This window comes from Chiloscyllium punctatum, chromosome 46 (assembly GCF_047496795.1).
Source record: "Chiloscyllium punctatum isolate Juve2018m chromosome 46, sChiPun1.3, whole genome shotgun sequence".
NCBI lineage: Eukaryota > Metazoa > Chordata > Chondrichthyes > Orectolobiformes > Hemiscylliidae > Chiloscyllium > Chiloscyllium punctatum.
In genome coordinates this window covers 45,779,379-45,801,049 of record NC_092784.1, presented here as the reverse complement: position 1 = coordinate 45,801,049, position 21,671 = coordinate 45,779,379, and the positions used below count along the sequence as shown (strand labels likewise).

At 45.2% G+C, this 21,671-nt stretch overlaps 1 protein-coding gene and 1 long non-coding RNA gene across 2 annotated transcripts in view; one reads left to right on the top strand and one right to left on the bottom strand.

Annotated features, from left to right (window-relative positions):
- LOC140467983 (adhesion G protein-coupled receptor E3-like) overlaps positions 1-21,671 on the bottom strand; it is an 83,118-nt gene that overhangs the window by 45,739 nt on the left and 15,708 nt on the right. The window contains exon 2 of the mRNA XM_072564098.1: positions 8,864-8,959. Coding sequence (XP_072420199.1) covers positions 8,864-8,959 — 96 coding nt within the window. The remainder of the gene's footprint in view (positions 1-8,863; positions 8,960-21,671) is intronic.
- Positions 18,533-21,671, top strand: part of LOC140467984 (uncharacterized) — an 86,879-nt gene continuing 83,740 nt past the window's right edge. Inside the window, exon 1 of the long non-coding RNA XR_011955558.1 lies at positions 18,533-18,640. This is a non-coding gene — a long non-coding RNA (uncharacterized lncRNA). The remainder of the gene's footprint in view (positions 18,641-21,671) is intronic.

Genomic DNA, 21,671 nt, shown 5'->3' with positions numbered 1-21,671 from the left:
TTTATATTGGAAGGATTTGTAGGTCAATATTCCCCAACATGGCTGTCGTTTTTTAAGAATACACCTTTCCTGGCATGGGATTTGAATTCAGAGCAACAGGCTCAGAGACAGAGACATTACACACTGTGCTACAAGACCACCTCATGAGTTTATAGAATCCATCTACCAGGCCCGATGTCAAGGAAACGCTGCCAGCATTCTCAAAGATCCATCCCACCCTGGCAATGTTTTTCTACAACCTCTACCATCGGGGAGAAGGTACAGAAGCCTGAACACACACACCAGCCGGTTTCGCAACAGTTTCTACCCAACTGAGGTTAGATTACTAAATGGACTCAAACTTTGAACATTCACCTGTACCTTTTTTTTTGTTTTTGCCGCTGTTTACCTTTTATTTACTTCTCTATGCTACTTAACTCTGTGATCTGCCAATATTGCTCGACAAGACAAGACAAATATCGCAAGACAAAGTTTTTCACTGTGCCTCGGTACACGTGACAATAAAGTAAATTAAATTCAATTCAATTGTCACACCCCTCATTGTCCTTGAGAAAGTGATGACTTCAATCTGCTGTGGTCCATCAAGGCACATTTTGACAATAGAGGGGAGTTAAGGGTGAACCAATTGCTCTGGGTGTGGAATCACATGTTAACCAGACCAGGTGGACTGGTGTATTTCTTCCTTAAGGAGGCCTTGATGAACCAGATATCATTTTTTCCCCTCTTTAACAATTTAGTTGTTTATGGTTACCTTTGCAGATATTAACAGAATTTAAGTTTCCCCTCGTGTTATGGGTGGGATTTGAACCCACGTCTCCCAATTATCAGACATCTATTGCTTTGCCTGTTAGTTTGACCTCACCACATTCCCTCTTGGTGTGATTGGCTCTCACAAGAGTGAGCGAGGGTCACTCTTCTCCAGAAATGCATCTCAGTCCCTGTTTGTTGGACTGGATGGCGTCACTGAGCTGTTGGACTGGGTGAGGCGTCACAGTCAGGTCCCACTCTGAACTATTTAGCATCTTCTCGCCAGGGAAAGCATTTACGTCCAAAACATTGAGTGTTTTCAAGGTGGAGTCGGGGGGGGGGGGGGGGGGGGTTCAGTTGGCAGGACAGCTGGTTTTGCAATGCAGAGTGATGCCAACAGTGTGGCTTCAATTCCTGCACAAGCTGGGGTTACCATGAAGGACTCTCCTTCTTAACCTCTCCCCTCACCCTGAGGCATGCTGACCCTCTGGTTAAACCACCACCAGTCATCTTGTCTAATGAGAGAGGAGCCCCAGGGTCCGGTAAGACTATGACAACCTTATCTTACCTTTTTTAGATACAGTCTTTAAACCTAAAGAAATCAAAGGGTGTGGGGAGAAACCAGGAACTGGGATGGATGATCATATTGAATGGTGGAGCAGGTTGGAAGGACTGAATGGCCTCCTCCTGTTTCTGGTTCTATATTTTCCCACCAGTAGGTGTCACTGTCTCACAATGGGCAATGAGAGCCCTCCCTGGTCTAACTCAAACAATTATCTCAAACACTTTCTCTCAAGCAGTTCCACACGGACTCTGGTGGGCACAGCTCTGGTTTGCTTGCGTGTTCGCGTATTAGCAACTAGTTAGGGAGCCAACAAGTCTACCATAGCTAACTAAGAAACTAATCTCTGCAACACACAGGCAAATTGAACAATCTCCCATGCTGTCAACTACAACTTCTCTGTTCTGCTACTTTTACTGTGCATTTGTCAAATTCTTCTGCAACTTTCAACCTGTACAAACTGAATGTGGCATGTGAAAGCTTTAGTTTATCATGTCGTCGTAACATTCTTAACCTTGTGAACACTGTCATTCCGTGATGATCAGGAAAACATTTTCAATAATTTGGGAACGGGCTGAAAACTTCATTGCCAAAGATGGTAGTCAAGTCAGTGTGGTCTTTTGTATCACTGTATATCGCGTTAAAATATTACAAATGATGCTTTCCCACTTTTTACTGTTTGTATCGATGGTTTGCACACCCACAGTTACTGAAGTTAGAAGTTGGCTTTATAAATGTGCTATCTCCCATGAGAACTGGAGGGTATTTCCCCTGTCTTTGTAGTAAAGCAATTAACATACATCCACTCGTTCTCACGCAGTCTTTTAATATCAGTATTCAACCACACTGATTCATATTAGACCTTCACTATTCTGATTTACACATTCTGCTCTTCAAAGTTACTGCTACTGTAGCTCAGCAATTTCCACGCATGTTAGTTGGGGTTTTCCACGTTTGTACTTACCAACCTATCATTTCACAATAATCTGAATGAATGGGCAGGAAACTATGGGCTGAGGTGACAGTACTGAAATACCTGGCCAACATCCCCGGCAACCTTCTCCTTTCTCTTTCTTTCTCACTCTCACACTCACACAAAAACACACACACACACACTCACACACACATATACACTCTTGTACTGTCTCACTTATTCTCAGACATGCACACACACTTGCATTGCACACACTCCCACACCTTCTTGTACTGTCTCATTCTCTCAAACACATACACTCTTGCACTGTCTCACATACACACACACCAAACATTCACACTGTCTCACTCACTCACATACAGTTGCAGTGTGTCACATACACACACACACACAATTGCACGGTTTCACGTGTATACTCATACTAGCACTCAGGTACAGACACACATATTCACATACACACACTCTTGCATTTTCTCATACACTTGCACACTATCCTGTCATCCATGCTAGTATACATCATACTGTCTCTCTCTCTCTCTCTCTCTCTCACACACACACGCTGTCTCTCTCTCTCTCTCTCTCTGTCTCTCTCACACACACACATACTCACACACTGTCCCTCTCTCTGACACATATACTCACACACACTCTCTCACACACACACATACTCACACTCTCTCTCTCTCATACTCACACACTCTCTCTCTCACACACACGCATACTCACACATTGTCCCTCTCTGTCTCACACAGGCACACACATACTCTCACACTCTGTCTCTCTCACACGCATACTCACACACACTCTCTCTCTCACGCATACACACACACACATACTCTCACACACTGTCCCTCTCTCGCTCTCCACCCCACCACCACCCAGGCCTTTGCACTTAGAGAGTGTCCCCAAGTGACCAATGTTTGACAGAGTGGTTTTGGACCTGTTGCTACTCAGTGCAGAAAATGTGGCATCTTGTCTGGTGCACAGCAGGATCCCACAGATGACAATGACTGGAATGTCTGTATACGTGATGTGTTGGTTCAAGAGATTAATTTAAAAAAACAACTTAGCCAGGACTCCCCGTATGACCTTGGATAGAGTGCCGTGGACGCGATTATAACCACCCCAGGATAGCAGGTAAGGTGTTCGTCTTAATGTCTGTCTTCAGTGCATTCCCTTAGCACTGAGATGTGAGCACAAAGTGCATGTGCCGGGGGGCATAGTGGTGCAGTGGTTAGCATTGCTGCCTCACGGTGCCAGGGACCCGAATTCAATTCCACCCTCGGATGACTGTGTGGAGTTTGTATATTCTCCCTGTGTCTGTGTGGGTTTCCTCTGGGTGCTCCAGTTTCCTCCCACAATCCAAAGTTAGGCGGATTGGCCATGCTAAATTGCCCATAGTGTCCAGGGAGAGGTGGGTTAGCCTTGGGAAATGTAGGATTCCAGGGAGAGCATGAGGGGATGCTCTTTAGAGGGCCAGTGCAGACCCGATGGGCCAAATGGCCTCAGTCTGCACTGCAGGGATTCTATGATTCTAACTCAGTTTCTGTCACAGCAGGTGAATCCACCCACAACCCACAATTACAAAAGAACTGGTCTGGCTTTGATGTTAAACCTGCAGGTTAGTTCATGCCTTGTTTCGGTGACAGTGGTTGGATAGTATCGTCCCCATCTCAGATATGTATGTGGTTTACTCCTATGGATTTTATTTATTTCACACAGATGGGGGCAAAAGATGAAATCTCGGCAACTGCATATTTGCAATGATTCATCTCGATAGCTGCAGCATTGGAGAGTTCCAAAGGGCACGTTATCAAATCTGTCGTTACCTGATGACAGGTGACATGTTATGACTATTACCTGCTCCTCTGAGCTAGGGAGGCACTCAATAAAGGCTGCAGATCTCCCACATGGATAGGCTTAGGGACCAGACAGAAGGGTTGTTGCGTCTGGCCCATTAAATATGTTCAAGGCTGAGCTAGACAGTTTTTCTTATCAACAGCAAGAAAGCGAGGGCTGCAGGTACTGGAGAGTCAGAGTCGAGAGTGTGGTGCTGGAAAAAGCACAGCAGGTCAGGCAGCATCCGAGGAGCAGGAGAGTCGCGTTTCGGGCATAAGCCCTTCATCAGGATTGTGGGGAGTGAATCATGTGGGAAAAGGCAGGAGAGTGGAACTGAGGACTATTCATTTTCCTGATAAAGGGCTTTTGCGCAAAACGTCAATTCTCCTGCTTCTCGGATGCTGCCTAAACTGCTGTGCTTTTCCAGTACCACACTCTCGGCTCTAATCTCCAGCGTCTTCAGTCCTCACTTTCTCCTGAGGACTATCACATCAGCCGTGATCTCATTGAACAGCAGAGCTGACTCAATGGGCTGAATGGCCTATAGCAGGTAGCTCTGAGCCAGAAGCTTTGAGTCCTACCCCAGGAGTTGATGACTGAGGGCACTGATTGCTCACTGAAACTTTCGGAAAAGCTTCCGAGGCTGGTGGTAAAAAGGAGGCAGGATTTCTGATGAGTAATGGGAACGTTGCTGCATCCTCTACCATCTCCAGGCAACGTTGCAAGGCTACAAGCAAGGTGCCTATAAATGGGTGTGTTACCACAGCCAAATAAACTGCATCCAGCAACGCACGGCTTAATCACTTAGTGACAACAATCAGGATGGAAGGTTGATGTGACCAATGTTTCTGGGATGGTTCCTCAGATGATCCCAGCTCTTTAGGATTGGAAAAGGTCTGGTTTCTGGGGCAATGAATGTAATATTACTCCTAACTTCAAAGGTCCCTCAAAATCTTAAAACAGGGATCAGATTAACCTCCTGGATGTAGGTTATAGCAATCATCCTCAGCCTGCCACATAATTAGAATTGAAACTGGATTGAGGTAAAACCATATTCGAGTGCACGTAATTTGCAAATAAAACAGATCTGCAGGGACTTGATAGGGGTGTTTCAGTGGGGTGTCAGCTTTGAGGATTTCAACATATCAACAGGAGTTCAGATTATTTTTAATCCTGAACAAAGTTAACACTTTGAAGGTGTGAGTAATACGAACCCGACCCCTCCCTCGACTTCCTCAGGTCTGCTCCTCGCTTCGATACTCACTGACCTATTCCTAACTCCTGTGCCTCTTGTGGGTTAGTGCCTGATCACAGTCTTGAAACTTCCAGTTCACTCCCAGGTTGAACGTAGGACACAGAACAGGACAGCACAGGAACAGGCCCTTCGGCCCACAAGGGCTTTTGCCCGAAACGTCGATTTCGAAGCTCCTTGGATGCTGCCTGAACTGCTGTGCTCTTCCAGCGCCACTAATCCAGAATCCTTCGGCCCACAATGTTGTGCTGAACCTGATGCCAAATTAAGCTAATCCCTTCTGCCTGTCGTTGGGCCATTTCCCTCCATTCCTTGTGTATTCATGTCTAAAAGCCCCTTAAAACAACCGTATCATATCTGCCTCCACCACCACCACTGACCGCGTGTTCCAGACTCCTCCCACTCTCTGTGGGAAATACTTGCCCCTCACCTCTCCTTTGGACTTGCCCCCTCTCACCTGAAACATATGTCCCTTTAGTATTAGACAGTTCAACTCTGGGAAGAAAATTCTGATCGATGCCTCTCATAATTTCACAAAATTCTATCAAGTCTCCCCTCAGCACCCCCTCCCCCCCAATTGCTCCAGAGAAAACAATCAAGTTTTTCTCGCCTCTCCTTCTAGCTCATTTTGAATAGTTTCTTTTGGAGGTGGTGGAGGTGGGAGAGAGACAGAGACATAGAATGAGAGTCCCATGCTGACTTCCATTATCTCAGTGTGGGCTGGTAGTTTCCATCAGGACCTCTATTCACCTGAGCACTTCCTTTAAGGCTGTACCCACCTGTGCTGCACTCGCAGTGCCCACCAGAGGAAGTGGCATGGTGACTCAGTGGTTAGCACTGCTGCCTCACAGTACCAGGGGCCCAGGTTCGATTCCACCCTCAGTTGACTGTCTACGTGGATTTTTGCATGTTCTTCCTGTGTCTGCATGGGCTTCCTTCCACAGTCCAGAGATGTGCAGGTTAAGTGGATTGACTGCGCTAAATTGCCCATAGTGTTCAGGGATATGCTTGGTGGGTTAGCCATGGGAAATACAGGGGTGAGAATGGGTGTGATGCTCTTCAGCAGGTCAGTGTGAACATCGCAGAATCCCTACAGTGTGTATTCAGCCCAATAAGTCCACACTGAATCTCCAAACAGTATCCCGCCCAGACCTATTCCCCTAACCTCCTACTTGACGTTTCCCCTGACACAATACGGGCAATTTAGCCAATTCACCCTAACCTGCCCATCTTTGGATTGTGGGAGGAAACCCACGGGGAGAACACGCAAATTCTACACAGACAGTCACCCGAGGCTGGGATCAAACTCTGTGAGGCAGCAGTGTTAACCACTGAGTGAACTGTGCTACCCCTTGATGGGCTGATAGGCCTGCTTCCACACTGTAGGGATTCTATGACCAGAGGAAAGAACCTTGCCCAGTCAAACCTGGAAAATGACAGTTAAATGATACCTAAATCCTTGTTGTCCAGGGGAATATAAGCCTAATGTTAAGCCACCTGTTTTTTTTATCAAACCCTTTCAATCCTGGTCTCATTCTGGTCAATCTGTTTTGCCTCCATTCCAAGGTCACTCTATCCTTCCTGAGATAGGTGACTAAACACACCACTCTCCTGTCGGAGGAGACCTGAATTAATTTAAACTGTGTGCTTGCAAGTCTCAGCGCTAACTGTAAATCCGTGCGGTGATTAAAAATCGGTCAGGAGCAAAGGTAGGTGAGATATCTTCAGAGCTGGGCATGTAACATGAAAACTCAGCAAGATTAGAGCCAATAGCAAATATAACTTTTGCTGGATGTCTGGGTTTCACTGGTGTCCACGACCAAGTTAAAGGTTAGGTTTATCCAGTTATGTCTCCCTAATTGAGAGGTGTATCATATTTTATAAGCTGACCTCTCTAGCAGATCGGCAAGAGAGGACAGCGAGCAGGGGAGCTCGAGCAGTCAAGCAGAAGGCAAGGAAGACTCAGGGAGAAAGGGGTGAGGTGGACAGAGGAAGAGATAGTCAAATGCTTTCCTCCACGAGATGTGACTGACAAGCATAATTCCAAATTAATGCTGTGTGTCCTGGCTTAATCGTGTTTGTAAAGATCAGTGGAAGAACAAACCCTTGCTTTATGACTTTCAAGTGTGTAAATTTCTAATTATACCCCAAGCACAAAACATCCTGTTTCAGTTCCAGAATGATTAATCACTAAATCATGATTAAACAAGGAAGCAATACTGTCGGAACTAAGAGAGGGGCTATGTTTAAAGGAGATGTGTGAGGCATGTTTTTTTTACACAGAGGGTGGTTGGGGCCTGGAACACCCTGCACAGGGCAGGTATTAGACACAGTGGAGGCAATGGCCCAGTGGTATTGTCAACAGCTTATTCATCCAGAAGCCTAGCTAACATGTTGGGGGACTTAGGTTCAAGTCCTGTGACAACAGATAGTGGAACCTGAATTTCACTTATGTGGTCTGAAGTTAAGGACTAATGGTGACCACCTGATTCCCTCATGTCCTTCAGGGAAGGAAACTGCCATCCTTACCTGGTCTGGCCTACATGTGACTCCAGACCCACAATGATGTAGTCTGGACTCCTTCCTTTCGGAAGGATGTTGTGAAACTTGAAAGGGTTCAGAAAAGATTTACAAGGATGTTGCCAGGGTTGGAGGATCTGAGCTATAGGGAGAGGCGGAATAGGCTGGGGCTGTTTTCCCTGGAGTGTCGGAGGCTGAGGGGTGACCTTATAGAGGTTTATAAAATCATGAGGGGCATGGATAGGGTAAATAGACAAAGTCTCTTCCCTGGGGTAGGGGAGTCCAGAACTAGAGGGCGTAGGGTTAGGGTGAGAGGGGAAAGATATAAAAGGGACCTAAGGGGCAACTTTTTCATAAAGAGGGTGGTATGTGTATGGAATGAGCTGCCAGAGGAAGTGGTGGAGGCTGGTACAATTACAGCATTTAAAAGGCACCTGGATGGGTATATGAATAGGAAGGGTTTGGAGGGATATGGGCTGGGTGCTAGCAGGTGGGACTAGATTAGATTAGATATCTAGTCGGCAAGGACAAGTTGGACTGAAGGGTCTGTTTCCATGCTGTACGCTTCTATGACTCTATGCCTCTCAGCTGCCCTTTGGGCAATAAATACCAAGCCAAAGATGCCCACCTGAATTTAAAAACAAAATAAGTGCAACATTTAAAAGGCATTTATATGGACACATCAACAGGCAGGGAACAGAAGGATATAGACCATGTACAGGCAGTTGGGATTGTTTTAGAAAGACATCATGGATAGCACAGACATGGTGGGCTGAAGGGCCTGTTCCTGTGCTGTACTGTTTTATGTTCTATCAAATAGATATAGCTCTTAGGGCTGAAGAGTGAAAGTGGGAACAGGGGACTGAGTCGGATGGTCAGCCATGATCATATTGAATGGGAGAGCAGGCTCGAAGGGCTGAATGGCCTCCTCCCTGTTGCTGTTTTCTATGTTTGATGTGAGGGTTGATTGCTGTTGTCAGTGACTGCGTGCCAGTGATGGTTCCCTTACCTTTCACACCACACTGTCCATTCCTGCTTGTTCCTCCTGGAGCACATGGAGTAGGGATAGATGAACACCAACCCACCAGAGTGCAGAGGAACAATGCTAGAAAAAGAGAGAGAGAGGGAGAGCTTCTGTTAGAATATGACACTTGAACTAGCCTTAATCAGAAGGTTAACTTGGCACTAGGGAAACCTCGAGGCAGTTTGTATAGCCTGTGACGCATTGCAACCTCTCATCAATTGAAGCACATTAGTACTGCAGGGTTTTTCCCACATGGGAAGCTCCTTCAGCCCTTATTCCAATTCCTATCCCATCCCAGCACAGCAGCTGCTAAAGTCTACATCCGCAGATCATCCCTGATGAGAGAGAGTACCAAATTGGAGATAGCCTCAGTCTGGGACCTGAATTTTTTTTGCCGAGAAAAAGAGTGAGTGATGGGATCATGAAAGGGTTTTTGATGAGGGCAGAGACATTGGAGAAAGTGCTGTCACTTGAAACGATGACCTACGATGATAACGACTGACAAATCCAATAAGGACTTCAAGAGGAACTACTTTGAATGTGTTTCATATGTCAATATTGGGTTGGCGGAGGTGAATAGTCCAGGGGTATTTAATGGGAATCTTGCAAAGTTTATGAGGGAGGCTGGGAATGGAAGAATGCATTGATTAAGGTAAGATGAATTAAAGTTAGTGAAACACCCACTTTCTCTGATCATGTTACTGTAAGAAACTTTCCTGTAAGGGTGTAGGTGCCTTTCCCAAGTCTGGTATGTTGATCACTGTAGGAAAATGCATGTGACTCCTTTGTACAAATCCAAGATTTTAACTCGAGACGATAAGGATAGGGTCAACATTTGCTTTGTGACTCGGAACAGATGGCCTTTCTCTACAGCTCCCATGTGTGTCCTGCTGGGTGTTGGAGGTCACATGTTTACATTAGACTTCCTGTTGGTGTGTTTAGGACGTGCTCTGGGTGTCTGTGACTGTGGAGAATGTAACTCGTGCTGTGGAAAGGTTTCTACTCAGTGCAGTACCACAGACCACCCTTTGGTGTTTTGTGGTGGGTGAACGTGCTGGGAGCTGCTGCAGGTCTGAGCTGTATTCAGTTGCAACGCTGAGCAACTGTACGGAGCTCATTTTCACAGTCTGAACCCATCTCTGACATTTTAACATCGCGGCATCCTAGCCTCAATCCCAAGCAGTCAGCAGGCGTCAGCCATACTCGCCAATTGCGAAGCTCGTATAGAATCCCTACAATGTGGGAAGAGGCCATTTGGCACACCCACAGACATCCCACCCCATCCTTCCACCCATAACTCCACGTTACCCATGGCGAATCCACCTAACCTGTATATCTTTGGATTGTGGGAGGAAACCCACGCAGACACAGGGAGAATATGCAAACTCCACACAGTCACCCGAGGGTGGGATTGAACCTGGGTCCCTGGCGCTGGGAGGCAGTGGTGCTAACCACTGAGCCACCATGCTGCCCAAATGGAAGGTACTTGGATAACTGTTCACATTAAATGAAGATAATAGCATGCATTTACATAGTACCTTTAATGTTGATTGATTACCCCGATGTTCCAGAGAAGCATTATTAGACAAATGTTGACATTGAATCACATGAGGGGATATCAAGGTGGATGTCAGTAAGAGGGGTTATTCAGTTATACTCAGCAGTCTGTTAGTGCAGTGGGTTGGTTTGTGATGCAGAGTGATGCCAACAGTGTTGGGTTCAATTCCCACACCAGCTGAGGTTACCATGAAGGATTCTCCTTCCTGTAATCCTAGAAATCCTACAGTGTGGAAACAGGCCCTTCAGCCCAGCAAATCCACACCGACCCTCCAAAGACTAACCCTCAATCCTTCTCAACCTCTCCCCTCAGGCTAGACTACCACCGATTACTTCTCTCTCTCTGATGAGAGAGCAGCCCTGCAGTCTGGTAAGATTCTGACAACTCTACCCCTCAGACAGGTTTTTAATCAACAAGGGAATCGAGGGTTATAGAGAATAGGCAGGGAATAGAGTTGAGAATTATCAGGATGTGTAGGTGTTGGGCTGGAGTGGACAAAGTTAGAAATCACATGACACCAGGTTATAGTCCAACAGGTTTATGAGGGAGTACAAACTTTCAGAGTGCCACTCCTTGGTGCAGTAGGATGATAGGTCACAGAATTTATACAAAAGATCACAGTGTCATACAACTGATGCAATATATTGAACAAACCTAGATTGCTGTTATGCCTTTCATCTTTTAGAATGGGTTGCAGGTTTCAATTCATTAATATGTAAATCCCAGAACTTAGAGTCATAGAGTCATAGAGATGTACAGCATGGAAACAAACCCTTCGGTCCAACTCGTCCATGCCGACCAAATACCCCAACCCAATCTAGTCCCACCTGCCAGCACCTGGCCCATATCCCTCCAAACCCTTCCTATTCATATCCCCATCCAAATGCATCTTAAATGTTGCAAATGTACCAGCCTCCACCACATCCTCTGGCAGCTCATTCCATACACGTACTACCCTCTGCGTGAGAAAGTTGCCCCTTAGATCTCTTTTATATCTTTCCCCTCTCACCCTAAACCCATGCCCTCTAGTTCTGGACTCCCCGACCCCAGGGAAAAGACTTTGTCTATTTATCCTATCCATGCCCCTCATAATTTTGTAAACCTCTATAAGGTCACCCCTCAGCCTCCGACGCTCCAGGGAAAACAGCCCCAGCCTGTTCAGCCTCTCCCTGTAGCTCAGATCCTCCAACCCTGGCAATATCCTTGTAAATCTTTTCTGAACCATTTCATGGAAGGAGACCAGAATTACACGCAATATTCCAACAGTGGTCTAACATATGTCCTGTATAGCTGCAACATTACCTCCCAACTCCTGTACACAATACTCTGACCAATAAACCAAGTGCCTTCTTCACAATCCTATCTACCTGTGACTCCACTTTCAAGGAGATATGAACCTGCACTCCAAGGTCTCTTTGTTCAGCAACATTCCCTAGGACCTTACCGTTAAGTGTATAAGTCCTGCTAAGATTTGCTTTCCCAAAATGCAGCACCTCGCATTTATCTGAATTAAACTCCATCTGCCACTTCTCAGCCCATTGGCCCATCTGGTTCAGATCCTGTTGTAATCTGAGGTAACCCTTTTCGCTGTCCACTACACCTCCAATTTTGGTGTCATCTGCAAACTTACTAATTGTATCTCTTATGCTCACATCCAAATCATTTATATAAATGACAAAAAGTAGAGGGCCCAGCACCGACTCTTGTGGCACTCCACTCACTGGTCACAGGCCTCCAGTCTGAACTTCTTTCAAGTCACATTCTCAAGATGTCTTAAGATTTTATAAAATAGGTTAATATCTCAGCTCAGACAAAGGTGTGAGGTTAGAATGTGTCTGTACACTTACACACAAGCACAAATACACACACACTCTTACATACTCACGCACTCACACAGACCCTCTCTCTCAGACACACACACACCCCACACTCACACCCATGTGCACACCCTCTCACAGAGTGATACTCCATCACACTTATGCACACACTCTATCAAGCAAGTACACACGCACACTCACACTCTCTCTCCCTCTCTCCCACACACACACTGTCTCACACTCCCACGTGCACAAACACACACACTCACTCCCTCTCTCACACACACACACACGCACACACACACACACACACACACACACACACTCTCTCTCTCTGCCTCTTTCTCTCTCTCTCTCTCTCTCCCCCACATGCCTATGCAGGTCATTGGGATGAATTTGCATTTGCGGAATTGTATTTGCAGATATATTCTATTTTGTTCAAAAAGCGCACAGTCTGTGGGCAGTCAATATTGTTTATAATCTAGTCAACATTTTATAAATTCCTACTTTGGAAATAGAACCAGTCTGACTCAAGATGGAATACACACAGACTCTAACCTCACACCTTTAATATATTTTCTGAGCTGTCACCTTTTTTTAATAAAACGTTAAGTTGTCTCGAAAATGTGACTTGAAAGGAGTTCTGAGACTTACATAATAATGAACCAAAACCTGCAACCCATTCTAAAAGATTAAAAAAAACACACAACACCAGGTGAGAGTCCAACAGGTTTGTCTGGAAGCACTAGTTTTTGAGGCACTATCTCTTCATCAGGTGGTTGTCAAACAGGAACATAAAACATAACATAAGACAGAATTTATAACAAAAGGCTTACAGTGTCACAGAGCTGTAATGATATGTTAAACAAATTTAGATTAAATCTTTCATCTTTTGAAATGGGACATGCTAGTTTCGGTTCTTTATTATGTAAATCCCAGAAGTCCTTTTAAGTTACATTCTCAAGATAACTTCACCTTTATTGTTAGACACAGACAGACCTCACACCTTAAGGCATTGTCTGAGCTGAGATGGCACCTATTGTTATAAATGCTAGAGATATCTTGATAATTAATATAAAAGAAGTTCTGGGATTTACGTATCAAAGAACATAAACCAGCATATCCCATTCTAAAAGAAGAAAGGTTGAATCTAAAATTGTTAAATGTATCATGACATCTCCATGACACTGCAGTGTGACTATAAATTCTGTGTTTTATGGTCTTATTCTCCACAACTACCTGATGAAGGAGCAGCGAGATTATCAGATCAGCCAATGAAGGGCTGAATGTCCTATTTTCGCTCCTATGTCCTATGATCCTGTGCATAAACATGGAATTGTAATGTATGTCATGATGTAACTTGGATATCAGCAGTCACGTACAAGAGACTGCGAACAGTGTGCTGTGGGAGAGACGGACTAATAAAGTACAGTACGGTATAGACTGTGTGTATCTATCAATGAAGCATCGATATGGGGGAAGCATTAAAGCCACAGGAGTATAAACATTTCTCTGACGTGCAGTCAGACACACCAGTTCATGCCAGAGTCACAAAGCCCTGATCACAGGTGGAGACTTTTTAAGGAACTCTTAAAGTAAGTGGAGAGCCAAGCAGAGGAGATTAAGGCAAAATCTCCTGTTTGTTCTCTAACGTATTCAGACACGTTTCTTTCACTCGGGGAGTTGACACTCACTGAACTCGGTCATACTATGGACGCACCTAATTTGGCTATGAAGTCCCAGAGTGGGCCTGGAACACGGGGAAACTGTGCTACAGTCAAGTCAATGGTCTTACCAGACCGTAGGGCTCCCTCTCATTAGAGAGAGAGTTGTGGTGGTGGTTTAACCTGGTCTAGGATTGCTGTTTGGTCTATGCTGTGAAGGCAAGTCTTGGCTCTGTTTCGGCGTGCACTTGCTGTGCCTTTAACTTAGTATACACAAGATGAGTACAATTCTGCCAGTCAATGTGCCATAGTTTTGCCAGTGTACTAGAAACTATCTGTGCCGAATAGATGGCTGTGATTATATCGGCTCTCTCTCTGAATGCAGTGTGTGGGACAAATATTGATTAAAAGTGGCAAGAATTCAGAAAGCGTTGAATCGGAATTATTTTGAAGATCAGAAATACGATATTTAAACACAAATACCTTACATTCAGAAGCAATTGCTCAGGGGAAGCTGGATCATATTATGGTCACTGGACTAATAACCCAGAATCTTGGGCTAATGGGGGCATGGGTTGGAATCCCACCATGGCAGGTGGTGACATTTGAATTCAATAAATAAAAAGCTAGTCTCAAGATTATCGAAGTAAAAACCCATCTCATTCACTAATCTCCTTCAGGAAAGACAATCTGCCATCCTTACCTGGTCTGGCCTACATGTGACACCTGACCCACAGCAACGTTAGCTATCCTCTAAGCAACTGGAGGTGGGCAACCGATAACAGCTTACCCACAATCCCTTGAATGAATAAAAAAGCCAACAATAATGTATCTACAGTCACTCATAGGTGAATTAGAATAAGGTTTGATTGCCACAAGTGCAGGAGAACGGAGAAAAGTGGGCAAAGTTGCCAGTTTAGAAATAAAGGGAAAGGTTCAGCATTACAGTCCGAAAGTTCTAAAGCAGGGAGCCTGTTCTGGGCTTCCCCTTGAGACCACGAGTGCACTTGAGGTAAATAAGAGAACAAAAAACCATGAAAAGAGCAAGAAGAAAAGAAATGGACAGAGAGGACAAGCTCCAGTTTAGAAACTCGACTCTGCTGCCATTTTGACGGGGTGAGATTAGATTAGCTGTCCAATACTCAGAGATGAGAGGGAATCTTGTTCCAGAGTCATGTGTTTATTACAATCATAAACAGAGCAATTAATCAAGGGCTAAAGTTAACATGCAACATGCTGATTCTTACGAGATTCTGTAGATCTTAGCTTCAAATTCCCTGGGCAATTTCTGGAAGGCACTGCCTGGGAGGAAGGTTTAATCAAGGGGTTCAGGAGGTGACTTGGATAGAAGCAAGGGGTAGGAAGACAGGGGAAAAGTCAGAGATTGGCACTAAACCAGGACCTTCCTTCAGAGAGCCTGCTTCTGCACAATCCTATGAATGTTATACTTTCACTGATGCTCCTGCCAAACTTACTTTCCCTTGGGGCCAGTTACTTAATATATTCTGCAAAATCTGAGCTATTGTATGAGAACAATAGCAGAAAGGTACAAAGTAGGGAGGGTGACCCAACAGGATGAGGTGTTCCTTCACTCACTCTATCCTCTGGGGGACAGTGGGAATGTGTTCCATTATTGGAGTGAGGAAGGGTGGTGCAGGCTCACTGTCTGGGCCCCTGGATCTGCTCCGGAGTTTACCTCGCTCCATTAGGCCTCATCACAAAAACGGATGACAGCGAAGGCTCTGACCCAATGGTAAACCAGGAGGATGATGGGTGGGGAGTGGTGTCGGAGGGGAAGAGAGTTTTTGGGGCCAATACTGGAGGTGGTATGGAGGCCGAAAGGGAGGTGGTAAGACTGATAGTGTCAGAGAGAGAGATCGGGAGAGGAAGAACATGGAACAGAGAACATTGCAGCGCAGTACAGGCCCTTCGGCCCTCGATGTTGCACTGATCTGTGAAACTAAGGAAGGTTCTGAGGAAGGCTAGAGTGGTCAATCTCAAACTTGCTGTGAGATCCCACGAAATGTCCAATTTAATTGCACATTTGTATTTTATCTGCAGGTTTTGCTGCTTTTCTCATATCTTACTGCTCTTGAAAAGCTTGACCTGCAGTCAAATTGGTTCTTTTGTCACGGCTGTTTTTCCTCAGTATCAACATTCAAATGTCCATGAATGGAACTGGGAGCTATCGGAATAGAATGGAGTTGGGTGAATCCTCTGCATTCCCCTTCTAATCAGTGGGGAACAACAGGAACCAGTCGTGTTGGGGCCAGTTCAAATGGTAACTATGGGCCCCTTGATGTGGCAGGGTGGCACAGTGGTTAGCACTGCTGCCTCACAGCGCCAGGGACTCAGGTTCAATTCCCGCCTCAGGCGACTGACTGTGTGGAGTTTGCACGTTCTCCCCGTGTCTGCGTGGGTTTCCTCCGGGTGCTCCGGTTTCCTCCCACAGTCCAAAGATGTGCATGTTAGGTGAATTGGCCATGCTAAATTGCCCGTAGTGTTAGGTGAAGGGATAAATGTAGGGGAATGGAGTCTGGGTGGACTGCGCTTCGGTGGGTCATTGTGAACTTGTTGGGTCAAAGGACCTGTGTTCCACACTGTAAGTAATCTAATCTAACCAATACATGGGGAACACCACCCCCCTGCAAGGTCCCCTCTGAGTCACTCACCATCCTGACTCGGACTGAACTCTCAGCAGGTTCGGCAGCATCTGCAGAGAAAGATCAGAGTTAACGTTTCGGGTCCAGAACTGATGAAGTTCTGAGGCATTAACGCTGATTTCTCTCCACAGGGCTGCTGAGACTTTCCAGCAGTTTCAGTTTTTGTTTGAGGTTTCAAACATTTCAGCTACCTAATTGTGATGAACATAGAAAAACATGAGAGACCTAAAGTGAGAGCCTGCAGGTTTGTGTTGAAGTGGTGATGGCCTGATGATATTATCATGGGATTGTTAATCCAGCCAGCCAGGAAACGTTCTGGGGACCTGGGTTCAAATCCCACCACATGGCAAATGGTGGAATTTGAATTCAATGGAAAATCTGGAATTCAGAGTCTAATGATGACCATGAATTGGTTGTTCAGCAAATCCCATCTCAAGTCCTTTAGGGAAGAGAACTGCCAAAAATGAGATTGGGGAATAAATATTTGCTGACCCAGCCACTAACACCCACATCCTGTGAAATGAATGAAAATAAACTTTGTCGGCAAATATTTTTGTCTTCCCTTCCCCATTTGGGGATTACTTGAATGCGGTAGCTGATGACTTTGCCTTGATAGTCACTTGTTCCATGTGGTAATGGATGCTGAGTGTAACCCAAGCTTCATAATGATGATAAGAAGCAATGACTGTAGCCCCATTATCAGACCCACATGCACCTAATACAAGCTCGCAAAATCCCAACCAGCACTGAGTCTTCAGCAGATCTTCAGACCCCTACTCTACAAAATATTGAGCGTTGGAAGATTCCCTCAAATTTAATTCTGCTATATTTCCATGACGTAACTGCTCAGAGTGAAAGGTCACCACTACATTGACAATAAGTGGTCAAATTCACATCTTCTGGGGCTGAGGGCTGGGGGATTCAATCCCCTGCCTCAGGACTTGAGCCTAAATCCAGTGCAGCACTGTCAGAAGGCCCAGTTTTTGGAGTAGGTGTTAAAGCTCCTCTCATGTCAATGTAGAAAATTAAATGGGCACTGGTTTCAAGATTCCCATAGGAATGGAAGGAGGCCATTCAGTCCCTCAAACCTGTTCTGCCGTTCAATGGAATTCTTTTACTTTATTCACTCACAGGATGAGAGTGTTGCTGGCTAGGCAGCACTTATTATCCAGAGGGCAGTTATGAGTCAAACATTAAAGAACAAAGAAAATTTACAGCCCAGGAACAGGCCCTTCAGCCCTCCAGGCCTGTTCCAGACCATTGCTGTGGGTCTGGAGCCACTTGCAGGCCAGACCAGGTAAGGATGGCAGCTTCCCTACGGTGTGGAAACAGGCCATTTGGCTCAACAAGTCCACACTAAACCTCTGAAGAGTGAGTAACCCACCCAGACCCATTCCCCCACCCCCCCACTCTACACTTCCCTCTGACTAATTCACCTAATCTACACATCCCTGAACACTATGGGCAATTTAGCACAGCCAATTTACCCTAACCTGCACATCTTTGGACTGTGGGAGGAAAACCACACAGGCACAGTGAGAATGCGCAAACTCCACACAGAGAGTTACCCAAAGCTGGGATTGAACCTGGTGCTGTGAGGCAGCAGTACTAACCACTGAGCCATCGTGCCTCCCATCAGGTTTCCTTCCCTAAAGGCCGTTAGTGAACCAGACGGCTTTTTCACATTGATGAAAACGTATCATCATTAGCTGCTTAAGTGTCAATTTTTAATTAAGTGAATTCAAATTCCACCAACTGCCACGGTGGGATTCAAACCCAGATCCCCAGAACATTGCCTGGGTCTCTGGATTGATATTCCAGCGATAATACCACTAGGCCATCACCTCCCTCCAAATCAAGGCTGAACTGTGGCCTAACACCAGAGTCTGTGCTATCTCTCCTTCAAACGACACCTCAATAACAGGCTATGGCATTGCCGCCTGTGGGAACTTGCTGTACACAAACTGGCAGCAGCATTTCCTACACTTCACAGCAGCGGCTCCACGTCGAACAATGCTTTGAATTGTTCGGGACGTTCTCAGATCGTGAAAAAGCGCTGGGTAAGCTCTCTTTCTTTCACATAAAAGCATGCCCCTTCTTGTTGAGTTATTCAGACAGTCGAGCAGTGATGAATTGTGATCGCAAAGGGCTTAGAAATAGAAAACAATGGGTCCGCAGTGTTGATGGATCAGACACTCAGTGAGCACTGGCTTGTCACTTCCACCACACAATGGCTTCTGGAATGCTGTTGGATGAGTCAGACACTGAGCAATGGGTTGTGATTTCTGAAGGGGTCTGTCGATTGTATAGTGGTGCAGATTTGCTCTATCACAGCACACACCAGGAATATGAGACACCCAGACTTTCCCTGTTGCACGACATCTGAACAAAATGGTTCATATCAGGATCAAGGTTTACAAGAATGAGAGCTTAAAATATCATTGGGAACTGCTGATAAAGTGAACCATAAAACAATACGCATACCACTGCTGCTGTATAATCTTGTTTTATATGTACAATCAGATAAGGTTCTGTGTGAGAATTCCCTACTTCTGCACAAATCCATCTGCTTGTTCTGTGTAATGAAATTCTAATGTGCTATAGAGCTGTTGGTTTGCTTTATCTGGATTTGTCAAGGTTATATGGTCTGAGCTCTGCCGTGGGGGATGAAGGACAGAAATTAAACAATTAATGATAGAGCCTGGGTAGTGTTGTAGAACAGAAATACCTGGGCGTTCAGGCACATAATTCTTTGAAATTTGCAACATATTTGGACGGGGTGGTTAAGAAGGCGTTTAGCAAGGTAGGAGTTTCATGGTGAATGGCAGGGCCTGAAAGAGTGTAGTGGAACAGAGGGATCTTGAGGTTCAGGTGCACGGTTCTCTGAAAGTAGAGTCCCAGGTAGACAGGGCAGTGAAGGAGGCTTTTGGCACACTGGCCTTCATCAGTCAGGGCATTGAGTATGGGAGTTGGGAAGTTATGTTGCAGTTATATAGGACATTGGTGAGGCCGCACTTGGAGTATTGTGTTCAGTTTTGGTCACCTTGCTATAGGAGGGATGTTATTAAACTGGAAAAAGTGCAGAAGAAATTTACAAGGATGTTGCCTGGACTCAAGGATCTGAGTTTTGGGACAGGTTGAACAAGCTAGGACTTCTTTCCTTTGAGCAGAAGAGACTGAGGGGGGGATCCCATTGACATGTGTAAGATCATGAGAGGCATGGATAGGGTGAATGCAGTCAGTCTTTTCCCCAGGGTTGGGGAATCAAGGACTAGAGGGCATCAGTTTAAGGTTAGAGGGGAAAGAATAAAAGGGAAACTGAGAGGCAATGTTTTTCCACAGAGGGTGGTGCGTATGGAATGAGCTGCCAGTGGAAGTGGTTGAGGCGTGTACATTAACAACATTTAAAAGGCATTCGGAAAATACATAGATAGGAAAGGATTAGAAGGATATGGGCTTAGCGGTGATGGCCATTTTGGGCAGTGTGGACCAGTATGGGCCAAAGGGCCTGTCTCCAGGCTGGAGGACTCTATGACTCTATGCTTGCCTTCATTGATCAGACCTTTGAGTATAGGAGTTGGGACATCAGGGTGATGTTAGTGAGGCCTCTTCTGGATTACTGTGTCCAGTTCTGGTCACCCTGGCATAGGAAGGATATTATTAAACTGGAGAGGATTCAGCAAAGATTTACCAGGATGTTGCTGGAAATGAAAGGTTGAGACTTAAAGGTGAACTGGAAAAGCTGGAACTTATTTCACTGAAGTTTAAGAGGTTGAGGTATGACCTACCGAGGTTTATAAACTCATGCGGGGTATAGATAAGGGGGGATGAGGCGGGTTTTATTTCCCTAGTCCAAGTGTCATATTCTTAAGGTGGGAGGAGAAAGATTTAAAAAGGACATGAGGGTCAGCTATTTTTACACAGAGAGTGGTTCACATGTGGAATGAACTTCCAGAGGAAGTGGTGGATGCGGGTACATTTATAACATTTATAAGACATTTGGATAAGGACATGAACAGGAAACGTTTGGAAGGATATGGACCAAGCGCAGGTAGATGGGACGAGATTAGTTTGGAATTATGTCAGAATGGACTGGTTGGATTTAAGGGTCTGTCTCTATGACTCAACGACTCTATAACAAACTTTGTTAAAGTTGCACAAAATCATTGACTCACTGAGGACCTCTGCACAGCAACTTGCTCGTTGTCCTATTACGAGGGGGCATAGCTTTAAATTAAGGGGTGGTAGGTATAGGACAGATGTTAGGGGTAGATTCTTTACTCAGAGAGTCGTGAGTTCATGGAATGCCCTGCCAGTAGCAGTGGTGGACTCTCCCTCTTTATGGGCATTTAAACGGGCATTGGATAGGCATATGGAGGATAGTGGGCTAGTGTAGGTTAGGTGGGCTTGGATCGGCACAACATCGAGGGCCAAAGGGCCTGTACTGCGCTGTATTGTTCTATGTTCTATGTTCTATAGGGGGCATGTAGGAGCTTAGAAAACAGGGCACTTGACTGTGTATCTCAAACAGATTCACAAGGTGTCAGTCAGCAGCACAGTGTCTGAAGCCTCAAGTGTCTGCGAGATTAACAACATTGATGTTAGATTGGGTACAGGACATGAATAAGAGAGAGTTAAGGAAATTGGATCAAGGGAAAGAAATAAAAAAACAGAGAAAAAAGAAGAAATGTTTTAAAAATGTTATTGAATTGCATTTGAAAACCTCCCCAACAATAATTAAAAGTAGAAAGAGGCTCCAAAGGCTCTTTTGGCACCAGACTGTCATTACCGCGACCAATTCTATTGACAGGGAACTTAAGTCGAAATGGGTACATGGTTCTTTTCTGATGGGTTTAGTCCACATCGATAATTTAATCAGATTTGGAACAATTGGATAGCCCTTTCTGACAGGTGCACATTGAGTTGAATGTTTTCATGTGTTGATAAACGACACATTTAGCAAAGTGTTACTTATTGTGTTTGTTCTTGCATGTAATGCGCCTTTGTGGGTAAGCAAAACTGTTTTTGCCAATAACTGAACACTTCAGCATTGGATGGATGTTTAAAAATGACAGGAATACTTTATGCTTT